General features: G+C 40.4%; 2 protein-coding genes across 4 annotated transcripts; both read left to right on the top strand.

Moving 5' to 3' along the window:
* Nucleotides 1-1357: 1357 nt before the first annotated feature.
* LOC123504331 lies at nt 1358-10668 on the top strand. Its single transcript, XM_045254766.1, has 13 exons — nt 1358-1458; nt 1811-2020; nt 2453-2662; nt 3461-3573; nt 4145-4333; nt 4812-5303; nt 5834-6440; nt 6980-7083; nt 7843-7951; nt 8455-8678; nt 9201-9368; nt 9529-9875; nt 10533-10668. The coding sequence occupies exons 1-13, from the start codon at nt 1416-1418 to the stop codon at nt 10549-10551; spliced, it is 2835 nt and encodes a 944-aa protein (XP_045110701.1). The 5' UTR covers nt 1358-1415; the 3' UTR covers nt 10552-10668.
* Nucleotides 10669-11288: 620 nt separating this feature from the next.
* Nucleotides 11289-19299, top strand: LOC123504330. 3 transcript variants are annotated; one of them, XM_045254764.1, is made up of 12 exons: nt 11289-11368; nt 13645-13722; nt 14042-14171; nt 14616-14729; nt 14914-15024; nt 15223-15344; nt 16306-16441; nt 16524-16717; nt 16992-17044; nt 17395-17586; nt 17894-17996; nt 18396-19299. In XM_045254764.1, the coding sequence occupies exons 2-12, from the start codon at nt 13650-13652 to the stop codon at nt 18500-18502; spliced, it is 1335 nt and encodes a 444-aa protein (XP_045110699.1). In that variant the 5' UTR covers nt 11289-11368; nt 13645-13649; the 3' UTR covers nt 18503-19299. The 3 variants fall into 3 exon arrangements, with proteins under 3 accessions (XP_045110699.1, XP_045110700.1, XP_045110698.1); XM_045254765.1 differs by lacking the exon at nt 11289-11368 and adding an exon at nt 11892-11972; XM_045254763.1 differs by lacking the exon at nt 11289-11368 and adding an exon at nt 13157-13310.
* The last annotated feature ends 4334 nt before the right edge of the window (nt 19300-23633 follow it).

Genomic DNA, 23633 nt, shown 5'->3' with positions numbered 1-23633 from the left:
ATCAGCCTGGGGAAGATTGTAGCGAGTGTGACAGGAACCCTCAGGCAATAGGGAATTATTCAAATAGACGTGCCATTACGCCAGCGTGGCCTCGCTTTCAGACATGTGACTTATAAGTCTTATGCGTCTCGTCAGCCGAAAAAAAAAGTAAGAAAAAAAGAAAGTCAGAGAGAGAGAGAGAGAGAGAGAGAGAGAGAGAGAGAGAGAGAGAGAGAGAGAGAGAATAATTACAAAAGGTGTTTCACGGATATAAGAGAGAGAAGAATTACAAAAAGTATTTCATGGATATGGGATAGAGAGAGAGAGAGAGAGAGAGAGAGAGAGAGAGAGAGAGAGAGAGAGAGAGAGAGAGAGAGATTGAGTTCCGCGGTTTACCAGAGAAAGATATGAAAGAATGCAGTTAATTAAGTCTCGCATTAGTAAGATGGACAGAATAATGAAGAAGATCAATAATATATACCGTAATGAAGTCGTGGGAGAGTGTCGGCATGTAGTTAGCAAGTAAGGAGCAGCAGTCGTAGAGATAAAGGGGAAAAAAATCTCAGTAACGTCAATAACATACGAGTGAGCTCTAATATCATCATAAAGACCTCATCTACCTGCCACTAGTCACCCGCTACCTTTACTACACGGTCTTGGCTGGCGCGCTATCAAGCAGATGGAGAGTCATAAGGAAGATGAATGACGCAAATGGCTCAACGTCTCAGAAGCTCACCTCACATTGATAGGCTGCATTACTTCTGCTCCTCATTCCAGAGACAATGACTGTAAGGTGACACGGTAGTGGTCTTGCATTTTTTCAGTAGCGAGGTATTAGCTTAATTTTATTCTCTCTCTCTCTCTCTCTCTCTCTCTCTCTCTCTCTCTCTCTCTCTCTCTCTCATATCCGTGAAACACCTATTGTAAATCCTCTTACTTACATGTTAGTTTTTTTTTCTGTCAGTTTTCATATATGCATCGTCTTTGTTAGTCTTTCCATACTCCAGTTTAATAATAAGCTTTTTTTTCCCTTTCTATTGCTGGAAAAGTAAAACATCTGACACACAACACATATTAGTACGCGTATTGATTTTCTTCGTCCTTTGAACATTGAAGTATTCGGAAAAGAAGAATATTGTAGGAAGAACGTGACAGGAGTTGTAGGAGAGAAGACAATGCACCTTTTCCTCTACACATTTGTCTAAGCATACGGTCGCTCGTTACATTCATTGAAAAAAAAAAAAAAAATGTAGGAAGGAAAGTGACAGGACTTGTAGGGGAGAAGACAATATACTTTTTCCTCTACACAGTCATCTAAGCCTCGTCCATTAGTTACATCCACTGACACATACTGTTTATTGAGGGTCTTCGTGTCTTCATTATGTTCTCGCCGTTACAGGATTGCGCGCGAGGGGAACGGCACCTCTCTTTCCCTAATGCTGCTGCTCCTTCTACTGGTTATGCTTCCGACTCTGAAAGGTGAGCGTTGTCATAGTTTGCGTTGGACTAGTGCGTGTATAGTACAGGAAAGTATCCCTTTTTAATTCTTCATTCCACGTGCATGCGTGGATGTGCGTGTATTACGTGTGCTTATCTTCCTCAAGTCTCATAAAAGTTATTTAATGAGACGTTTGAAATCACACAATGCTTACTAACTCTAACAGGCTCAACCTTTTATTCTTTCAGTGCATTATGCATTATACAAAGACGGCCGCATGTAGGATTATCATTATCATTTTACCGTGTCTCTTATATTCTGTTGTTCTTATGTAGTCAGTCATTATAACAGCTCTTGTGTCTAGTGAGAAAAAAAAAATTGTATGTTGATCAGGTCAGTCGAGCCAAGGCGGAATGGAGACCGTGCTGGTGCTTCAGGCGTCAGGGGCTCCTTCACCAGAAAGTTACGCTCGCCTCAACATATCCTTTCCCCGCCTGGAGTCTTTCACCATCTGCTACAGGATCAAACTCAACAGGTTTCGAGAAGAGTCAACACTTTTGTCTTACGCGCTGTCCGACGACCGCGATAATGAACTAAGGATAGGTGAGGCATTCTTACACGTCTATTGTCTGAAGTTTTGAAGCTTTATATGTCAGACTGTTTGTTCTCTCTGGCTCACTTACTGACAAAGGGTAATGGGAAGATAGACCCACTGAAGTATCGATCCATAAAGAGAACAGCCAAATAGGTTATCCAAATTTAGAGGATAGATGTCTTGAAACCTCGCTTATCAGTGAATACGAGTCATGGAAACGGTGAGATACAGAAGCAAGCGCAGTTCCAGAGAAGGAAATGTATCTTATGTGTTGTAGTAAGGCAGGTGAGGATAAAGATGGCAGAGAAACCTTGGCTGAATTTAAAATCTATCTTAGTTTAGAAAGAGAGATAAAAAAAGAAGGAAATATTACTGTTTTCATACCACCAAGACATGCCATTACTTATCTACTAACTTATCAAGAGCACCATTACTTCCAGACCATCGTGAGACAGGGTACAAGATCACTCTGCAAGGACACTGGGCCAACTCGAACCTAATAACGCCGCTTCGTCTTTGGGCACATTTCTGCTTCTCCTACCACCTGTCCTCCTCCGCCTGGGCCATCTACCTGGACGGGAAGCAGCGCGGCAGAGGAACCTTCGCTGATCCTACACAACCTCTAGAAGGGAATGGAGTGTTTATAATTGGTGAGTAGTAGTAGTAGTAGTAGTAGTAGTAGTAGTAGTAGTAGTAGTAGTAGTAGTAGTGGTGGTGGTAATAGTAGTAGAAGTAGTAATAGCAGTAGTAGTAGTAGTAGTAGTAGTAGTAGTAGTAGTAGTAGTAGTAGTAGTAGTAAAAGTAGAAGTAGTAGTAGTAGTAGCAGCAGCAGCAGCAACAACAACAGTAGTAGTAGTAGTAAAAGTTATTGTAGTAATTGTAGTAGGAATAGTAGCAGTAGTTCTTTTTCATGCAAGAGGGAAAGCCGGCCAAGGACAACAAAAAAGTAAAAAAAAAAAAAGGCCCACTTGATTGTTAGTTCCCTTAAAGATCCAAGAGTCAGCCAAAATTCAGGAAGAAATACCTAATTATTGTAGACGTAGTTGAAGTGGTGGTAGCAGTGGTAGTTGTAGTAGCAGCAGCAGGAAGAACAACAGTAGCAGCAAGAACACCAAGAAGACATCGCCATGAACACCAGGATAAGTGAAAACACAATTGCTCCACGTAATATAAGTGTTTGCTTGTGGCACATGATCATCAAATTTTAGTGTCTCATCTCCACAATTTTTAGCAGAGTAATGGAAGTGACAAGAATTTTCAAGACATTCTGCTTCATTATTAGGGAAAACACTCGCGACATACATTCATCTCTCTCTCTCTCTCTCTCTCTCTGGTTAGGTAAGGTTGGATTAGGTTTAGCATTAATAATCTCGGGTAGAAATAGTCCTTATGAGAGCGAAGCGTTGGAAATTTAAGCTCAGGTGAATAAGCAGCACCGTCTCCGGCAGGTCAGGAGCAGGACTCTCTGGGAGGAGGCTTTCAGAGGGACCAAAGCTTCTCTGGCGAACTGACGCACCTCAATGTGTGGGGCTCTGTGCTGAACGAGGCAGCCGTGAACCAGGTACTGTCGAGAATTCCCTAACCAGTTATAAGTCTTAGTTAATTAACACTCACTACAACACGAAACAATTGCTATAAGAAAGTTATGGGTGAAAAAGATATATTTAACTATTTTTTTTTTTTTTTTTCGAAGTTCAAAGATTGGGTGTGGTTATAGGACAAGTCAGGATGTCTTAATGATTGGTTACTAATGGAGGGTGTACCAAATGTCGGTCAAATGGCTAAAATGGAAAATTGTGTGTCAGATCTCTTTACCTGGGGATTATTTTTTCTTAAGCTCTTTTATGTAAGAGGGAATAACTGGCCAAGGGTAACGTAAAACAAAACAAATGCCTAATTAATTGCCAGTCCTTTTGCAGGTCTGAGAGAGCTAGCCAAAAGAAAGGGATAAATGTCCTGAAAACCTCCATTCTAAATGATGTCAAGTCATGGTGTCTATACAGTTCACCAGTTTTCTGTTTCTTCCTCGTGCGTTCCTTTATACCAGGGTAAAGTTTCCTTATTTCGAGCCTTGTGGAGCGCAGTTCACGTCGATCAATTGAACCATTGTCATTAGTGTACCGCGTTTACAGATTTGGTCGTGCAAGGATGTAACGCATGGAGACGCGCTGGCCTGGACGTCTGTGCAAGAATCGTGGCTAACTGAGGGTGAGGCGTCATGGAGCATGCAGTCAAGAGAGGAAGTGTGCAGTACGAAAACTCGGGTCATCACTGTCTTTCCTGATCGTTTCTCACTGCGGCAGGCTCATCACCTCTGCCACGTGTGTTCTGGTTTGTTGTCACCAGCCAACACTCACCTCTGCCCCAGGCAGTGAAGCCAGAGTCAGAACAATACAAATGCATTTTTTCTCCTAGATAAAATAATTTATAATGATACAAATAAAAAGGACACACACACACACACACACACACACACACACACACACACACACACACACACACACACACACACACACACACACACATTAGTGGACATAGGTGGTATAATTTGGCATATCTTTGGGAACCATTTGGAATGTTTTGGTGTAACAAACTTGTCCTCAGAGAGAGAGAGAGAGAGAGAGAGAGAGAGAGAGAGAGAGAGATTCATGGTAAAACGTTGTACTCTTATAGAACATTATGTTTCCAAGTAGTGAATTATTTGGAGCAATGACTGAGCACCCCTTTTATCCACCTTAATAGTGCCTAGAGTTAGATAAATGAGTAAGGGTGGTAAATGACAAGGCTTCTCTCCCTCAGGTTGTTGGCGGGAATATCCTGGTGCCTATTGATGGGAAGGAAAATTCCATGCTTTTTGAAACTACAAAAGATAAAGCTGACAAGTGTTCCGGTGGCCTCGGGGCGTCCTATCTCTGGTTGGGTGCCACGGACAAGCACGAGGAAGGGGAGTGGGTCTTCATGTCCACCTTGCAGCCTCTGTCCTGGCAAGGTCCCTGGAGGGGCGATGGTCCTAACGGCGGCACTCAGGAGAACTGTATGGTGATGCTTTACGGCGCCTTCCCAGGTCGCTGGTCTGACATTGCTTGCCTAGATTCCTATTCCTTCTGTGTGCCCTGCGTGTCACCGCATCCTGTTACCATCTACCTTAAAGGCGCCGTCGTGTGCCCCTACTCCCCTTTCAACCTTCACTACTACCTGGGGCCGTACAGAGATGGCAAGCCAACTCTACAGGGATTCTACCACTCTGATATCTATTATCAGAATGGCACGTGGTATCTACAGTCACTGAAGGTGAGTGTGGCAGTGTTTACTGATGTACGGACATATAGAATGCAATGCTTTTTGGCCCGTGCAAATGTTTGATTATGTATCAAACGGAGCATCTTCTCAGGGTAAATTTAACTCCTGACCCCAAAATAGAAAAAGAAGAAGGCATACTCTATATCAGTCCATGTTCAAGTTTGAGATTTGATATGCAATGCTTCTATCTAATGCATGTTACATTCACTCTCTTAAATGTGAATAAACTCACTGGTGTAAGCAAAATTCAAGAATCTTGTGTATCTAACGCTAAATTTGTCCACACATCACTCCTTTCTGTAACTTCACTGATAATATCCCGCTTATTTTTTCTATTTCAATAACCAAAATGTTAACTAACTTATAAATCTTGTTAATCGATCAATAGAAACAACAATAATAATGACAATAACTTAAATACCAGTGTATGTAACTCCAACTAGAAACTCCTGAATGTAGTGAAGATGTGGCTTAGAAATAGAATAAGGTCATATATTACACATTCAACATCTTATTTCCAGTCCGAGGCAATCGCGTGGTGGCAGCCGGCGAAGGACGGACAATACCCGTTTGGCACTCATGTATGGACGTTGGGAACCGAGGTGTGTGACATATCCCCGAGCGAGAGTGTCAATCTTACAATCTCAGTTTGTGGCCACGGCGACTTCACCTGTTCTGACGGATCCTGCATTGACCTGAGGAAGCGCTGTGACCTGCGAATCGACTGCCTTGACCAGAGTGACGAGGCGGAGTGCTCCCTGGTGGCTGTCCCTCCTGGTTATCGCTCTATAATCCCTCCGTCGCACATTGTCCATTCAGAGCCGCTGCCTATTGAGTTTCTGTTAAAGATCATATCCTTTCCCACCATCGCCACGCAGGAGCAGATCTTCAAGGCAACGCTCCATCTCAGTCTGCGGTGGCGGGACAACAGACTCGATTACCACAACCTGAAGGAAGACCGTACCCTGAATTTGCTTTCCCACGATGCCGTTGCGAGGATCTGGAAGCCGAGAGTGTTCTTCACCAACGCCCAAGGAAACATGTTCACGAATCTTGATCAAGGGTCGCGTGTGGAGTGTGTGCGGGGAGGAGACTCATACCCTGGGCCCGCCACGCTGCATGAAGAAGGTACTGGATAGAATGATTGAGACAAGCTTTCCAGTGTACATAACTTCCTGGTCTCTTTCTATCGGAATGGGGACAGAGTATAGAATGAAGCTTAGTGAGGACTTAAAATACCTCAGGATAGACAGGAGACAAGCTTTCCAGTTCGCATAATTACCTGATCTCCTTCTATCGGAGTGGAAACGGTATCTAGACTATCTGTTGCTTAGTGAAGACTCAAAATATCTCAGGATAGAATAATTGAGACAAGCTTTTCAGTCTACATAATTATCTGGGATTTTTCTAATGGAGTGGAGTCAGAGTGTAGAATATCTGATGCTTAGTAAGACTCAAAATAACTCTTCAGTGCTCATCTTTTTCTGGAGCTTTACTGACAATACCCGTTACTTTAATTCCAGCTTATTAATATCCTCTCTCCATATCATTTATTGAAAGCCGTCTAATCTAACCTAACCTAACCCAACCTAACCTAACCTTTAACACACTCGTCTTGTTCCTGTGAATCTATGACGAAATAACTGCCTTGATTCTCGCACCTACAGTGAACGTTTTCCGAGGCAATGAGACCAGTCTGGAGATGAGTCAACTGTACAGTGCCACCTACTCCTGCGACTTCTATCTCGCCATGTTTCCCTTCGACACACAGGTAAGGCTCGTACTCTCAAACACTTCTGTGCTTCACCTCCATCATTTCAAAAGCTTTTATGTAAATTTACACGATATTTTTAAAGTGTTTTCATGGTTGTAGAGGAACATTGACAAGATTCCTACCCTGTTAACTAGGGAAACACAATTGAAAATCCCACTAATCATCTCTGTGGCCTTGGAAAATAATCGTGGTGAGAGAGCAAAGCGTTTTAGAATATTCCCTATGATACACGGGATTGCCAGATCTGTAGTCAGGGGTGTGTGATGGTGAAATTCATGTATTTGTACATCGTGTACAAGTTGAAAAGAAAGGCCGAGAACAGACAAGTGTATTATGCAGAGATGAAGAAGTGCCTTGGAAAATACAGAATCAGATAGGGAGCTCCAGAGTTTATCAGAAATAGGGATGAAAGTTCGAGAATTCTGGTTAACTCTTACATTAGAGGCGTGGACAGAATAGCAGTGAGGTAATGTAAGTCTTGTGCCATGAGAGCGCAGGAAGAGGGGAAGCATGCAGTTATCAGAAGAGCAGCTTACGTGAAACTAGCGATACTAACCATGGAAGAAAGTAAAGACTCAACATTGCAGCGAAGAGAGAGAGAGACGGTGAAGAAGATGAATTATGAATAGAGGAGTTGATAAAACGCTTCTGATTTCTTTCCTGTCTATTTGATCAAGCCAGTCGGTTTTACATGCACTTGTTGACTGTTGAACCCTGACAAAACGACAAAACTCACATCCTCTTGTCTTGTCTCAGATCTGCAATCTCAACTTTACGCTGGTGTCTGCTGCCGCCTCCTATATGGTCCTCAAACCCACGCTGGCAGAGTATGTTGGCCCAAAGTTCCTCATCGAGTACGAAATTGGTGAGTTATCTTTTTCAGTATCTATTTGTGTATGTATGTATATCTGCTTGCCTGTTCCTCAGCTGGTCTAGTTCTTTATTCTTCTTTGTCTTATCTTAGTTTGTTTAGTCAGTCAGAATACAAGAGCATATGGCACAAGATCGCCAGTTGTGGAAAGCAGTCATTCCCTTCAACCTAACCTATAAATGGGAAAATGCGGACGTTAAACGAAAATGATGATGATGATAATGATGATGATAATCAGTCAGCCAACTACTTTCTATCTTTCTCTCTCTCTGTATCTCTGTCTTTGTTTCTCTCTCTCTCTCTCTCTCTCTCTCTCTCTCTCTCTCTCTCTCTCTCTCTCTCTTCCACACCCTTAGACTGTGTAATCTCTCCACCATTTCTATCTATCTATCTATCTATCTATCTATCTATCTATCTATCTATCTATCTATCTATTTATCTGTCTATTTCTCTATCAATCTATCTATCTTCTCATCCACGTGTCACTTCGCGAACAGGAGAAGCAACGGTAGAGGTGAGCGAGGGACACGAATTCTCCAACTTAGATGTGTCAGTGAAGTTCTCCCGCCGCTACACTTTCTACTTGTTGACGCTCTACATCCCCACGATCCTCCTTATTCTCATCGCCTACGCTACTTTCTTCTTCAACCCGAACGATTTCAACTCCCGCGTGGTGGTGGCTGTTACTTCCCTGCTCGTCCTCACCTCCTTACTCACTCAGGTAACTTCAAAGGCCCATATTCTGAAACACTTCCCCGCCGCACCTTCACTATTTTGAGATGGCTCTAGTTGAAGTGACACGGGTTTTTAAGGGTGTTTCTGTAATTCTAGTGACAGGTTATCAAATTTTCTGCATTACCAATAGGAGAAATACTCTTTAGAACTTGGGTAATCGTCTCTGTGGTCCTTGAAAATGATCGTGGTGAGAGAGGGAAGCGTTTCTGCGGGCGCTTATATACACACTTGCTGCTCCTAACTCGATGCTTTTGTCTCTGAGTATTCATTGCTCTTTCACCACGACTGTTCTCCAAGGCCACAAAGACTAACTGGGTTCCTAAGAGTGTTTTCTTGTTTATACTGTATAATTATTGTTAATTTGTCACCAGAATCATAAACAAAGAGAGAAGAAAAGGAAAGGATGCTAATTACTCTCTCTCTTTCTCTCTCTCTCTCTCTCTCTCTCTCTCTCTCTCTCTCTCTCTCTCTCTCTCTTTCTCCTTCTTCCTCCATCCTATCCCACCAGACTTCGAACTCGCTGCCCAAGACCTCTTACTTCAAGCTCATCGATGTGTGGCTCTTCTTCTCCATCGTTATCATCTTCCTGGTCATTCTCCTTCAAACTCTGGTCGACTTTTCCCGCGAGAAACCCTTCAGTACCAGCACTCCCTCCACCTGGTTCCGATCGCTTATGGTGAGACTATTATTCATTTTGTACTCTTGAACAAAACCCAGCTTGTGAAAAAACTAAATTATGGTATCTATTATTACTTTTCCTCAGTGATATCTCTCGAAATTGTACTATAAATCTGTACCACGATGTTTTTTCATAGCTGTGGCTTTCCTCTATACAGAAAAGGTTGTGCCTGAGGACAGAGAAGAGAGGACCACAAGCCCTCACTTATGTGCGCTCCTTCTCCATTGCCAACAAACGACAGGAAGGCAAGAATGACACGACGAGAGAGTATATGTCCGATGACAGGAGAGCCAGGATGCGAACGTTTAAAGAGGAGTGGGAGAAAGATCGCAAAGATAAATTGATGCATATGATGGACGACAAGGACAGGGGAGGACACTTCTACAGCGGCGGTAGGAAGAATACGGAGGAGGAGGTTAATATGTCCTTAATGGTGAAGAGCAGAGTACTGATTCCCATCCTTTACCTCATCTTCAACGCCGTGTACTGGACTGTTTCTCTCAGGTAAGATGAATGTTTAGTTCATAATGATTCTGATGCACTTTTCAGGCCACCTTATACTTAACCCCTTCAGTGACTGGGACGCATTTCTACCATGAGTTTTATGTGTGATTAGGCCATTTTATTGACATTAGCAAGGGTCTATGGAGGTCAGAAGGTTAATGGTCGGTTTTCACTATTTTTAATCCCCACATAAGTTTCTGAGTCCATAAAAAATCACCAAATAGTAAGCAGAATGAATATGGAAACGTGTCATGGTAGTGAAGGGGTTAATATGAGTTGACGAGGTTTCTTTTTGTAATCTCCATGTTCTTTAGGTAAACATACACACATTTTGTTTCGTTGAAATGAAAGATGTATGTACAAGGATATGTTTTAGCTTCTGATGTTCTCATATGCCGCAGCTCTACATATAGTAAGAATGAGTCTCCATAGAGCTTTGTGGATCACGTGACTGAGTACTATGTATCCAGAAGAAGTGTTTTGTTAAATGTTGCAAATTTAGATGTTTTTGAGTATATAACATGAAAAGAATTGAGTTTTGTAAAGTTAATAGAAATGAGTTTTATTTAATATTTTCTTTTTAATCCTTAACACACACACACACACACACACACACACACACACACACACACACACACACACACACACACACAACAGAGAAATTTTTAGCAGATGAAAGGACGGCTGACGACGAAGAGACTGAAGCATATGGCAGTGAGTGATTCAGGAGAACAATTTGGCACGCCTCCTGGGTTGTGCTGCTTCTCACTCTTAGTACACGTTGCCCTGGATGGAGGCTGGCTTCTCTTCATATACAGTAACTACGGCGGTGAGGTAACCCTTAGAAAAAATCATCGCCATAAGGAGTTCTTGGAGATAATCTACTTTCTCTAAATCAAGAAAACTGTAGCGTGTGCCATCCCTCCAAATTCTTGTTTATTGTTTTTAGTTGCACAGGGTAGGAGTTCTGTTTATGTGAGTTTATTGAGTCAGTCACTAAATGCATTGTTTTATATTTATTGAGTAAAGGATAGGTTCTGTTAAAGCATTACGATTTAACGTTATGTGTATTGTAAGTTGACAATACACATAAAATTATGATGAGTATTGAATAATGATATTTCAGAAAAGATTCTCTCGATTCCTTATTTTCATTCCTCTTTCTGATGTTGACACGGGTTGTAAAGCTGTATTAATATCAAAGTACAGTAAAACTCGTATAACTACGAACTGTACGAATAGATAAATAAATAAATGAATAGAATCTTTTATAACCAGGTAAGGCAACGAAATATACAAAAAAAAAAAAAATAAATAAATAAAAAAAAAAAATCGCAAAAAAAAAAAAAAAAATCTAGTGTGAAACTGTTCAAATCTCCCGGGCGATGACGTCATGTGATCAGCTGGGAAGGAGGCTGAGACTGATAGTGACAGCCGACAGGGTCAGACTGACAGCTGACTACTAGGACTAGTCAACACTGGGCCAGCAGAGGGTGAGTATATCAAACTTTTACACTGACAGCAGAGCGTAGTTTCAGGAATTAGGACATTATGACTTTCCACAAGTGTCCTTTTAAGTTGAATAATGAGATATGGTCCCAATGAACGTATATATCCAAAAAAATAACAATGAAATGCTAGAAATAACGAGTTTTTCTTTGATGGTGATGGAATGAGAGTGAGTGAGAGGCTGGGAGAGGAGTAGAGGAGGCCACGTGTTCTGCTGTGTTGTGCTGTGTTTGACTGATTATTCAGCTATTTTGTGTCTAGTTCAGTGGTTGGTTGGGTTTCTGAGTGGCATTAGTTATATTGACTGGAAATACTCGGAAATTTAAAGCTAGTCGTGTGGAAATAAGGATCTAATGCTACTCGTGCGGAAATACTGAGGGATCTAAAGCTACTCATGTGGAAATACTGGGAAATCTAAAGCTACTGGGGATTTAAAGCTACTAGTGTGGAAATAGTGGGAGATCTAAAGCTACTCGTGTGGATATACTGGGATACATGGATACATGGTGATACTGGGGAATAGAAACAGTTCGTGTGGAAATACTGAAAATTAAAGCTACTCGTGTGGAAATAGTGGGAGATCTAAAGGTACTAGTATATTGACTGACGGTGTTGTTGTTCCTTAAGGCGTGTCACAGTGCCATATTCCCTGTAGGCACTCAGCTGTGTCGTTCACCCCAGTGCCTGTGGAGAATGCCAGGCGTCATTCTTCATCTTCTTTTCCTTTTCTTCTTCTTTTTCCTTTTCCTCTTCTTCTTTTTCCTCTTCTTCTTCCTCTTCTTCTTCTTCTTCTTCTTCTTCTTCTTCTTCTTCTTCTTCTTATCATTATTATTATTATTTATTTATTTGTTTATTCATTTATTTGTTTATTTATTTATCTAAGAGTGGAAATCTGGCCAAGGGCAACAAAAACGATTAAACAAAATGGCCCACTGAGCTACCAGTCCCCAAGTGGGTCTGAGAGAGTTAGCCAAAAGAATGGGATAAATGATAAATCTTGAAATAATACTCCAAAATTTCCTAATACCTTGAAACCTAACCTAACCCAACCCAATCCAAGCTAAACTAACCAAACCAAATCTAACCTAACCTAACCTAACCTAACCCAGCCTAACCTAATCCAATCTAACCTAACCTAATCTAACCTAACCCAGCCTAACCTAACCCAACCCAACCCAACCCAACCCAATCCAAGCTAAACTAACCTAACCCAACCTAACCTAACTCAAACTCAATTCAACTTAACCCAGCCTAACCTAACCTTACCTTACCTTACCTTACCTTAACCTAACCTAACTTTTAACTACATACATGCCTCATACTATCTGGATTGGATACTTAAATTGCTTCCCTAATTGAAGAACACACATATAGATCCAGGAAGAGTAGGAGAAAGAAGGAAGTTAATGCTATAGCTAGTTAAAGTTGTGATGGTTTGTAGGGGTAAGCACTGAGGATGAGTCTATTCCACCTATATCTTATCTCTGTCATTTCCTGTCTGACTCAGCTTTTTCTCAGCATTATCACACCATCTAGGCTCAAGATAACCCTATCCATGTCACCAGGTATTCACAAAAGAATTTTCATCTTGCTACTAATATCATTTAAAAGACAACAAAACAATGCTCTCTGTGACTGGGATTTGAATGTCCATATTAATAAACACTTTGAAAGGTAAAAATGTTCATTACTGGGAAAACAAGCCTTTACTAATTGGGCCACAAGTCACCTCATGGCTTGTGTTTGTGTACTCTGCCATTGCATCACAATTCTGCGTGTCTCATGATAAGCTTTCAGATAAACTAGCCTACACATTCACTTGAGATTTCAGTGGAGTTTCCTTGTGATTCATTTACCACCTTACCATGGAGTCTGTGACTCGTTTACTGAAACGCTTTGCTCCCTCACCATCACCACTTCCCAAAGGTTCGTTGAAAAATACTACTTGCATTTTCAAGAGTATTATTGTGGTTCTGGTGATAGATTGGCAAGATTTCTGGTTTATTAAAAGGAGAAACTGTCTTGAAAAACCTGGCTAGTTGTTTCTATGACCTTGCAAAATTTTTCATAGTGAGAGGGGAAGGCATTTCTGAAAATTGGCGTGATTGTTAGTGATTGTGTAATTTTCTTCTGCATCTATTAATACAGTTATCTTTACAATGTTCAGTGTCTGGAGAGTCATTTCCATGTCAGTGTGATCAGTTGTAGTTCCTTCCAGTTTGTTGAGACTATGTAGTAATGGTTCCCTTATGTGTTACAGTGAAGATGACTGAATGCAGTAACAACCATGTCCCTACACCACCTCATAGGAAGGTCACAGCTGTCATTGTTGGTGCAGGTATGTGCTGGTAAACATCAAGGTGTCTGTCTAGGGAATGCAATCACGCTAGAGAGAGAGAGAGAGAGAGAGAGTGAGTTTATAGTGAAGAAGCCTCTTGTATTGCTACAGTAAACAGTTGGATGCAATGGTTGTCCCCTCGCCAATTTGTTGTGAACCTTCGTGAAAATAACCTTTCTTCTCACACATGAACACAGCCATGCCCTGGAGAGAAGTCATGGAGACTCCTGCTTTGGACTACATGTATACATATATGCATACAAAACAAATGAAAACATCTATATCAATGAAATCAGTCTTATTTTTAAAACTGTACTAGGTAACAGAGGAAAGAATTATGCTGGGTATGCTGAGCAGTTTCCTGACCTGATGCAAGTGGTAGCTGTAGCTGAACCTAGAGAATATGCTCGCTCTTTTATCCAGAAACGACACTCTTTACCACAGGATCGGTGAGTTGCATCATTGATTTGTCTCTCTATCACCATGCTGTCCTCCTCTCATATTCCATTCACCTCTCCTTCACACCATTCTGTCCACATGCGCTTTGGTGGCTGTGGGATCCCTAAATGTACTGGTTCGAGTATTGGCCTTGAGTGTGGGGAAGGCTTCCTTACTCCTGGTAATGGTTGCCTAATGGGTGGGCTTTCAGATGGAAGGTACCTAAAAAATACTTCCTTTAGCCCATAAATTATGGTGAAAACCCCACTTTGTTGAAGAAAAAGAAGAAAAAAAATCTTCATGCACTCTCAACTGACATTAGCCTATGTACATTTTAGTTCTCTCATTGCATCACTTTTTTCATTTATTTAAACTCCCTCAACTAGCTCACACTTATTTCTTTCACCTTTTCATGTCTTATCTGCACCTGCATTAATGTTGATATGTTCTTTCAGGTGTTATCCAGGCTGGGAGTCCCTTGAAACAGTAGAAAAACTTGCTGATTGTGCTATTATTGCTACTCAAGACCAGCAGCATGTACAGCCAGCAATTGCTTTTGCTAAGAAAGGGTAAGTCATTTTATAAACTTATTCCTCACACTTAGGAGATGTCCTATTATTTAAAGATCTGCACTAGTGTGTGTCTTCTCTCTCACTCTCCCTCTCAAATTAGTTTTCAACATTGCTGCATAGAATTGGTAATATTAGTCAATGTATGAATGTACTAGTGAGTTGATGCACTCTTTATTGACAGGTACCATATCTTGCTGGAAAAACCGATGGCAGTGACAGAAGAAGACTGCCGTGCTATTTATAAAGCTTGCAGAGATGCTGGTGTTATTCTGGCTGTGTGTCATGTGCTGAGGTATTATATAGCAAAATACAGTATAGGAAAGAAATGTAGAGCCCATATTTTGAAAAATATTTTGACACCAAATATAGCTTCCTATCTTAATTCATTGAAGAGATATTTATTGAAGCGATATTCAGAATTCATGGAATTATGACTAATTTTGTTTGTAGAATAGTCATTTTATTGTGACTTGGTATTTGGTGTTCCCAGATACCATCCCCCGGCCAAGAAGCTGAAGGACCTGATTGACTCCGGCATTATTGGTGATGTTGTGAACATAAACCACACGGAACCAGTGGGATTTTGGCACTTTGCTCATTCTTTTGTTCGAGGTAAGTCAGAGCCGTGGTACAGTGGAACCATTTGCGCTTTGGGGTCCGAGGGGTCTCCAAACGCACGGGTTCGAATCCTGTCCACGGTCCGAGTGTAGGTTGGGCTTCCTCACTCGGGGCAACGGTTTCCTAACGGGTGGGCTATGAGATAGGAGGTATCTCAAAAAGTACCCTCTTTAGCCCATAAATTCCTGTGAAAAGCCCACATGGTGAAAAAAAAAAAAAAAAAAAAAAGAGGCACAATCAGCAGGATTTCAGCATGTTCATCCTTTAGTTTGAGTTGAACTAGTGGCCTGGCTTAGCTTACAGCTGAGAGATCAGGGAGTGATGTAGGGATGTAGTTAGAGCAGTGCATGTTATTGCTTTGTGTCAGGTTATCTCAGGTAACACATTATTTACGAAGATTTATTAAATAGGATGGAATCAAAATCATCAATTCCCCTCCTCTGACTGACTGTCTTCAGGCTCTTTCTCACTGTCAAAATGTTGCATCTCTTTCTATCTTTTATCCCTATTTTTGTACTAACTGCTCTACTGATCATGCTAACTTCATGCCTGCTCTTTTCCTGCGGCCTTGTTGCACATGGCTTTCTTCTTCCTCTCATCCCTATTCTGTCCAACTCTCTAATACAAGAGTTAACCAGTACTCTCAGTCATTCATAATTATTTCTGGTAAACTCCGGAACTCCCTGCCTGCTTCTGTATTTCCATCTTCCTGTGACTTGACTTGTTTTAAGATGGAGGGGTCAAGACATTTGTCCCTGTCTTTCAGCTAATTCTTTCTAATTCTTTTAGGGAACTTGCATCTGAAGTGGGCCTTTTTTAATTTTTTTTTATTGCCCTTGGCTTGTTTTCCCCTTGCATAAAAAAAAAAAAAAATCTAGGAATGAATATTTTCACAGTTTTAAGCAATACTACTACTACTAGTACTAAAAATTCTAATGCCTAGATTTTTTTTCAGGAAATTGGGGAAATACAAAGAAGAGCACTTTTTCATTGATGGCAAAATGTTGTCATGATGTTGATCTCATTTCTTACTGGGTGGGCAACAAAGAGTGTGTCAAGATCTCGTCCTTTGGATCTTTGCATCATTTCAGGTGAGTAATACAAAGATTTATTTTAAGTTATTTATTTTTCACCCAAGCCATAGAAATTTGCAACTTATCATATGTCCCATAGAAAGGAGAAAAAACCTGTAGGTGCTGGGAGCCGCTGTCTTCAGTGTGGAGTTGAGCCTGGATGTCCTTACTCAGCCAAGAAGATCTACCTTGACCCAGCCCCTGACAGACCACACTGGCCTATGAGTGTTGTGTGTGACATTGAAGATGCTCCCGAAGGATATCTCCACAAACTGAAAGAAGCTATTGAAAATGGTAAGTAGCAATTGAAAAAAAGAAATGGTTATTATGAAGCTTTCATTTCTAGAATTTGTATTGGTAAATGTTACCACTTTGGCTGGTTCAGCTGCTGCTTTCTCTCTTTGTTATCTCAGTGTAGTGCTTACTGGCAACCTGAGTACATTTATGATATTATTTCTTCAAGAGGAGTATGGTAAGTATCAGTGAAGCTTGAAAGTCTTAACACTTCATAGCACAGAAAATGGTTTTACAATCTGTGATAATATAAAACACTATCTCTACCTTCCAGGTCCTTATGGGAGGTGTGTGTATGAATCTGATAATGATGTCTGTGACAATCAGGTAATAAATGATGAATTTTTCTTTTCTGTCTAGATTCAATTGGTACCTTTTGCAGGAATTGAGTTTCAGTAGGACTCAGACAATGCTAGAATTTCTGCAGTAAAGGAACAGCCTATCACTTTGGCTGGAAGAAAGAGCACTGCTTGCTTTCTGTTTGTAGTATCATTTGATCATAGGTAGAGTAAAACTTCTTTTCAAAACACAATGACAATGTTTAGACAACAGTACTCATCATATAGTACTTCCTGCATAGTGTTGATTTCAGCAGTTTTATGCATATTTATGTACATGTATATGATAACTAGGCATCTGTATACAGTAATGCTACATTCACTGTTTTGAATTGACAGGTGGTAAACTTTGAGTTCATAGATGGAGCCACAGCAACTCTCACCATGGTGGCTTTCAGTGAGCAGATCTGCCAAAGGAAGACTGAGATTTATGGTACAATGGGTCAGCTGGTCTGGGATGAATCAAGAGGCCTTAAAGTTTCACATTTTGACTTTGCAACCCAGACATATAAAGTCTACCAGTGTGAAAAGGTCAGTCTGTCAGTCAACTATTATCATCTTCATCATCTTCATCTTCATCTATTGCCTTTAAATCCAGTATAGGACAAAAAGTCTCTCCCAATTTCTCTTAATCATCCTTATCATACCTGTCTGTTGCAGGTCACTTCAATTCTTTGTAACTCTTGCCTTCCTCTGTCATCCATACATTTCCATTCCATTACAGGGAGGTGTCATTATACCAGCATTTGTTATACAAGGAATCAATTATTCAAGATGTGTAGATTAGGGATTATTTTCTTTATATGAACACAAAAATGAATGTATTTTTCCTCCATAGAATGAAGAAGCTGCTGGCTGGGGTCATGGAGGAGCAGACTTCTTCATGATGAAGGCATTTGTTGAAGCTGTTGCCTGTGGTGACAGTCATAGTATTGTGACAGGTGTGTATTACCTCCATTTCCCACCAGCTCTTTTAATACTAGAGATACAACATTTGATCTTACATCCCATACCATGTATGCAAAAATGGCATTCATATACACAATATGAACAAAAAATATGATGTAGAATTGCATTATTTTCAGTGTTAATGAATTTCTAATCTTTATATTTTGTAACTAAATGAAAAGTAGGAATAAGGTAAGAGTTTGTCCTTGAACTGTTGATTTGAAACTTTTGCATTTATGTGATGGTTGGTCTCATTAGGGAAGGGTTGCTGTCTTGTATTCTTTACCTTTTGTATTCTCTCTTCTGTGCTGTATGTAAGGTGGCTGGTTGCTAAAGGAAGTGAACAATTCTCATGAAAATATTAGTTAATTAATTTGTTTATTTCATTGCAGGCCCAAAAGTGTCTTTGAAAACACATCTGTTGGCATTTGCTGCTGAAGAATCAAGACTTACAGGGTCAGTAGTGAAGCCCAGTGAGGACCCACGCTGGAAGGTATAACACACAGGACCAGCATGTGTGTGTGTGTGTGTGTGTGTGTGTGTGTGTGTGTGTGTGTCATTGTTGCACCATTCCTATGTCAGTGTTTTGGTTTGTATCAGCAAAAATACACAATCATTCATTGATTAGACTTAAGAAACTTTCATGTATGTTGACTAACAAGAGAATGAAGAAAGGGCAGGAGAGGGCAGCTAAATGAATAAGTACTGTGTCAGATTTGGAGAATAAGGAATGGGTCAGTTCATTGAGACATCTTGTTGCCAATTGATAGTCTTAGCTTCTCATGATGGTTCATCTTTACTAAACCCTGTAAGTTGTGTCTAGTCACTGATGTGTCAGTTTTCATATGAAATTTCTTTTCCTATCTCAAGTGTTCCAAAGGTGAATTCTGCATTATGTGTTTGGCCAGTATAGAAAGGTGTGATAGTGCTTTGATCTTGTGATGAACAGCAATTCAGTGCCTACGTAATCTATTGGAGGATGAAAATGTATGTGGTGTATTAAATAAAATAAAATGAATGAATAGATTATAATGAATAGACTAGTAGTTATATTTTTTGATAAGTACTTGACAATATAAGCAGATAAAAGAGATTTCCTGTGTTGATTTCAGCTGTAGCATTACTTTGGCTACATTTTTTCAAGAGGATATCAATCTGGTATTATATAGATTGTACTAATATTCCTACTTCATCTACTACTGCTACTGCTGCTAGTATTACATAGATGTTATTTTGGAAGTGTCTTTATATTTTAGTTTTATTTTGTTTCTTGTTGATTAAAATATTTTTGTATTATATTTTGTATTATTTTACAACTACATAGATAAATTTAGTAGATGCAACAGTCCTTCACTTTTGGCTCAGTGCGTGTTGCCTACTCTAGCTTTTTATCACGATGTAATAATTGTAAGATGCAACGCCTAATTCTAACTTCTCAAACACAGTACTGTAAAGGGCTTTTCATATATATGGCTCAAGGACATCACAAATCACCGCACTAAGATTGATAAGGCACAACTAGTCTAATAGCAAAAGTAATTATGTACTTGAACAATTTAAACCTACAAATAGCTATCCATACATCTTAATTTATCTATCTATTTAGCATATCTCTTATCAATCACAAGCATTTTTGAAGTATTTTAATAATGAAATTCTATGGAGATGAGCATGCGCCGCAAAGTTTTGGGGGGGAGGGGAGGAAGAGGCGAGCTGAAGCTGGCAACCAACCCTCAGGCGCCGCCATTCGTCACTTCCTTGTTTGTTTGGTATTGTGTTGTGAACGCGGCAACGGTACTTTGTAACATTTTCTGCTTTCTCTGTGTTTCTCCACATGAGGTGGGTGGTGTGATGCGTTGTAGGGATTTTAGGGAAAGGCAATGGTTGTATGGGAAGTAGTTTGGAAATGATGGTAGGTATTATTTGAGTAATAAACAAGCATCGAATCATCATTAGGCTTTGTTGTGTTCGTGGTGTTAGGTGACTGTAATGATTGTGTTTACTTGAGGTTATAGACGTGGTTGCTATATGAAACATACAATCCATTTTGGCTTGGGAAACACGGGGTTATTCAGATCTTAGCCCATTTAGTCCTTGCATGGGTCATAGTCATTTGAACCTTATTCGAGTCAGTCCTTGGCTGGTTGGGCCCGTGTTGTGGCTGACTCAGACCCTTGTTTCGACTGGTCTGGATTATTCTTGACTGTTTCGGAACCTTGGAGGATATGAAAAAAGTGTCTTTGGTATGATTAACCTGTTGCCAAGCACGGTGACCGTACATCTTTATGTTTTGATGCAGCGTGATAATGGGTGCTGGCCCTGCTGGGTGGGTCTGCTCTCCGTCGTGTAAATGCTATCGGATTGAAACGACTTGTAGGTGGAAATTGCTCCGTGTGAAACTGAAAATCCCCTTAAGAGAGAGAGAGAGAGAGAGAGATTAAGAATAATGTAGAGGATTTTTGTTTTGGGTGAGGGAGCTTGGGGCATAGTAGGAGTGGTTCTGCATGGGAGAAAAATCTCTGAAATATAAGTGCATTGAAATAAGACAGCCATCATGCTTCACCCAACCACCACCGCCACCACTAACAACAGTTTATTATGGCCACCACTACCACCAGCTACGTTTGTGAAATATCCCCTCACCAACAGTATCAAACCACCACCCTCTTGGCGCGTCGTTGTGGTGGAGTTCTATGGGATTGAGGAAAAGGGGGGGTGGGACAAACCAGAGGGGCGGGGATATAGCTGGTGGTCCATATTCTGAAGCACTTCCGCGCTTCACATCACCTTCACTATTTTTTAAGGGCTCTAGTTTAAGTGACAGTTTTTTAAGGATGTTTCTGTAATTGTGACATTAACAAGTCTTCTGCATTATCAACAAGACAAATATTCTTTAGAACTGGTATTATCAAGTTTTCTGCATAATCAACAGTACAAATACTCTTTAGAACTCGTATTAAAAAGTTTCCTGCATTATCAACAGTACAAATACTCTTTAAAACTCGTATTAAATTTTTTTCTGCATTTTCAACAGTACAAATACTCTTTAGAACTCGTATTAAAAAGTTTTCTGCATTATCAACAGTACAAATACTTTAGAACTCGCATTAACAAGTTTTCTGCATTATCTACAGAACAAATACTCTCTAGAACTCGGCTAATCGTCTCTGCAGTCCTTGAAAATGGTCGCGGCGAGAGAGAGAGAGAGAGAGAGAGAGAGAGAGAGAGAGAGAGAGAGAGAGAGAGAGCGTTTCTGAATATAGTGTTAGATAGTGTTACAGTTGATATAGATAAGGGGAGAGTAATCGTGGGGAAAGAGAAGCTGATTACCTCGCTGTGAGTAATTTTACAAGACCAGATAATCGCTTCACTAGTCAGGGAGGATGGATGGCTGAGGGACTGAAGTGTTATGGGGGAAATATGTGTCCCTGAACTTGATGTACGTAAGAGAGGGGTCAGGTAGTGGTGTGAAGTGTATAGGCACAGTGAGGGGAACGGCTGGGAAGTGGCAACACAAGTATCTGTCATCATCGTTATCATTATTATCATCAGTGTGTGTGTGTGTGTGTGTGTGTGTGTGTGTGTGTGCAAAATATGTCCGTAATTAATACATGATTGCTCTTATAATTACACCATTAACACCATCACCACCACAGTATTTATGCTATACATAGTTAAACTTTTGTTATTATTATTATTATTATTATTATTATTATTATTATTATTATTATTATTATTATTATTACCACCACCACTATACTACTACTACTACTACTACTACTACTACTACTACTACTACTACTACTACTACTACTACTACTACTACTGTTGCTGCTTCTAGTTTACTACTACTACTACTACTACTACTACTACTACTACTACTACTACTACTACTACTACTACTACTGTGATGATGGTGCTAGTGACAGTGGAGTGATGTCGTCAGTGAAAGTAATTGGAATAGCATACGTAATTATAGAGTAATCATGTATTAATTAAGGGACATTCTCTGTACACACACACACACACACACACACACACACACACACACACACACACACACACACACACACTACTTTATCTAATGTATTTCTTTTCACTTATTTTATCTTTCTATCTTTCATATTTCACTCATTACTGTTTCACCTGTCCTGGTTTAGTTACCCATAAGGAACTCGAGTAATGGATTCAAAGCCAGTACCGCAGTATTACCCGGAACAGAAAACAGATTTAAGAGAGAATGTATAGTTTTAAGGTACACTATGATAATTTTAACTAGTGTACCCTTAATACTGAGAACGCTATGGCAAGTGGTTCTGCAGGGATATTGAGAAACAAGACGGTGCATTGTAGTTAATCTTGTCTTTTCTTGAATATATAATTGAAAGTGTCTTAAAATATTAGGTGATTAATTGATTATGTTACCGAATCTAATTTTATCCAGTCCGTTAATCTGATATTTATAATCATACGCAACCTAACATATCCGTTGCTAATTTGTACTTCATCATCATCATCATCATCGTCTTGTTGTTGTTGTTGTTGTTGTTGTTGTTGTTGTTGTTGTTGTTGTTGTTTCTTCTTATTCCTTCTTTTCTTCTTCTTCTTCTTCTTCTTCTTCTTCTTCTTCTTCTTCTTCTTCTTTTTTTTTTGTTCTTGGTCTTGTTCTTTTCTCTATTCTTCTCTTTCTTTTTCTTTTCTTCTTCTTCTTCTTCTTCTTCTTCTTGTCGTTGTTCTTACTCTTGTCCTCCTCCTCCTCCTCTTCTTTCTTCTTCTTTTCTTCTTCTTCTTCTTCTTCTTCTTCTTCTTCTTCTTCTTCTTCTTCTTCTTCTTCTTCTTCTTCTTCTTCTTCTTCTTCTTCTTCTTCTTCTTCTTCTTCTTCTTCTTCTTCTTCTCCTCTTCTTCCTCCTCCTTCCTCCTCCTCCTTCCTCCTCCTCCTTCCTCCTCCTCCTCCTCCTCCTCCTCCTCCTCCTCCTCCTCCTCCTCCTCCTCCTCCTCCTCCTCCTCCTCCTCCTCCTCCTCCTCCTCCTCCTCCTCCTCCTCCTCCTCCTTTTAGAAACCACCCCAAACATCATCCACTTTAGGAAGCAACATTTCTCCATAGCACACAAACATCTAGTCTCATACATTCCATTCATGCTCTCCTGCTTGTCCCGTGCACGTCAATCATCCCACGGCTGGCTCGCCCCTCTTATCCACTCCCTCCGAGCCCCTCACTGCTTTGGTGGGCCTGATTAAATCTCTCTGGTACTTTGCTCTGTTATACTGGGAGGTGCTCTCGTCTGTGTGTGTGTGTGTGTGCTTGTGTGTCTAGAGAGAGAGAGAGAGAGAGAGAGAGAGAGAGAGAGAGAGAGAGAGAGAGAGAGAGAGAGAAGGGTTTGTATGTGTGTTTCTTTGTTGTTAAGGTAGTGTATATGTGTGTGTTTGTGTGTTTGTGTCGAGAGAGAGAGAGAGAGAGAGAGAGAGAGAGAGAGAGAGAGAGAGAGAGAGAGAGAGAATTTGTATGTTTCTATTTTTTTTCTTTTTTTGATGGTAGTATGGATGTGTATGTGTCTATATATATGTTTGTGTGTTTGTTTACTGTCTTATCTTCTCTCCGTGTGTTTATCAAGCCACGCTCCATAGATTGC

Source organism: Portunus trituberculatus, chromosome 15 (assembly GCF_017591435.1).
Source record: "Portunus trituberculatus isolate SZX2019 chromosome 15, ASM1759143v1, whole genome shotgun sequence".
Lineage (NCBI taxonomy): Eukaryota > Metazoa > Arthropoda > Malacostraca > Decapoda > Portunidae > Portunus > Portunus trituberculatus.
This window is presented reverse-complemented; position numbering and strand designations above follow the sequence as displayed.

Excerpts from the sequence above, each read along its gene's own strand:
- LOC123504330 (XM_045254763.1), top strand. The coding sequence starts at position 13,250 with ATGGAGTCTGTGACTCGTTTACTGAAACGCTTTGCTCCCTCACCATCA. Across the intron at positions 14,172-14,615 it reads CACTCTTTACCACAGGATCG|GTGTTATCCAGGCTGGGAGT; the intron begins GTGAGTTGCATC and ends ATGTTCTTTCAG. Across the intron at positions 15,345-16,305 it reads TGCTCATTCTTTTGTTCGAG|GAAATTGGGGAAATACAAAG; the intron begins GTAAGTCAGAGC and ends ATTTTTTTTCAG.
- LOC123504331 (XM_045254766.1), top strand. The coding sequence starts at position 1,416 with ATGCTGCTGCTCCTTCTACTGGTTATGCTTCCGACTCTGAAAG. Across the intron at positions 7,084-7,842 it reads TGTTTCCCTTCGACACACAG|ATCTGCAATCTCAACTTTAC; the intron begins GTAAGGCTCGTA and ends GTCTTGTCTCAG. Across the intron at positions 8,679-9,200 it reads TCACCTCCTTACTCACTCAG|ACTTCGAACTCGCTGCCCAA; the intron begins GTAACTTCAAAG and ends CTATCCCACCAG.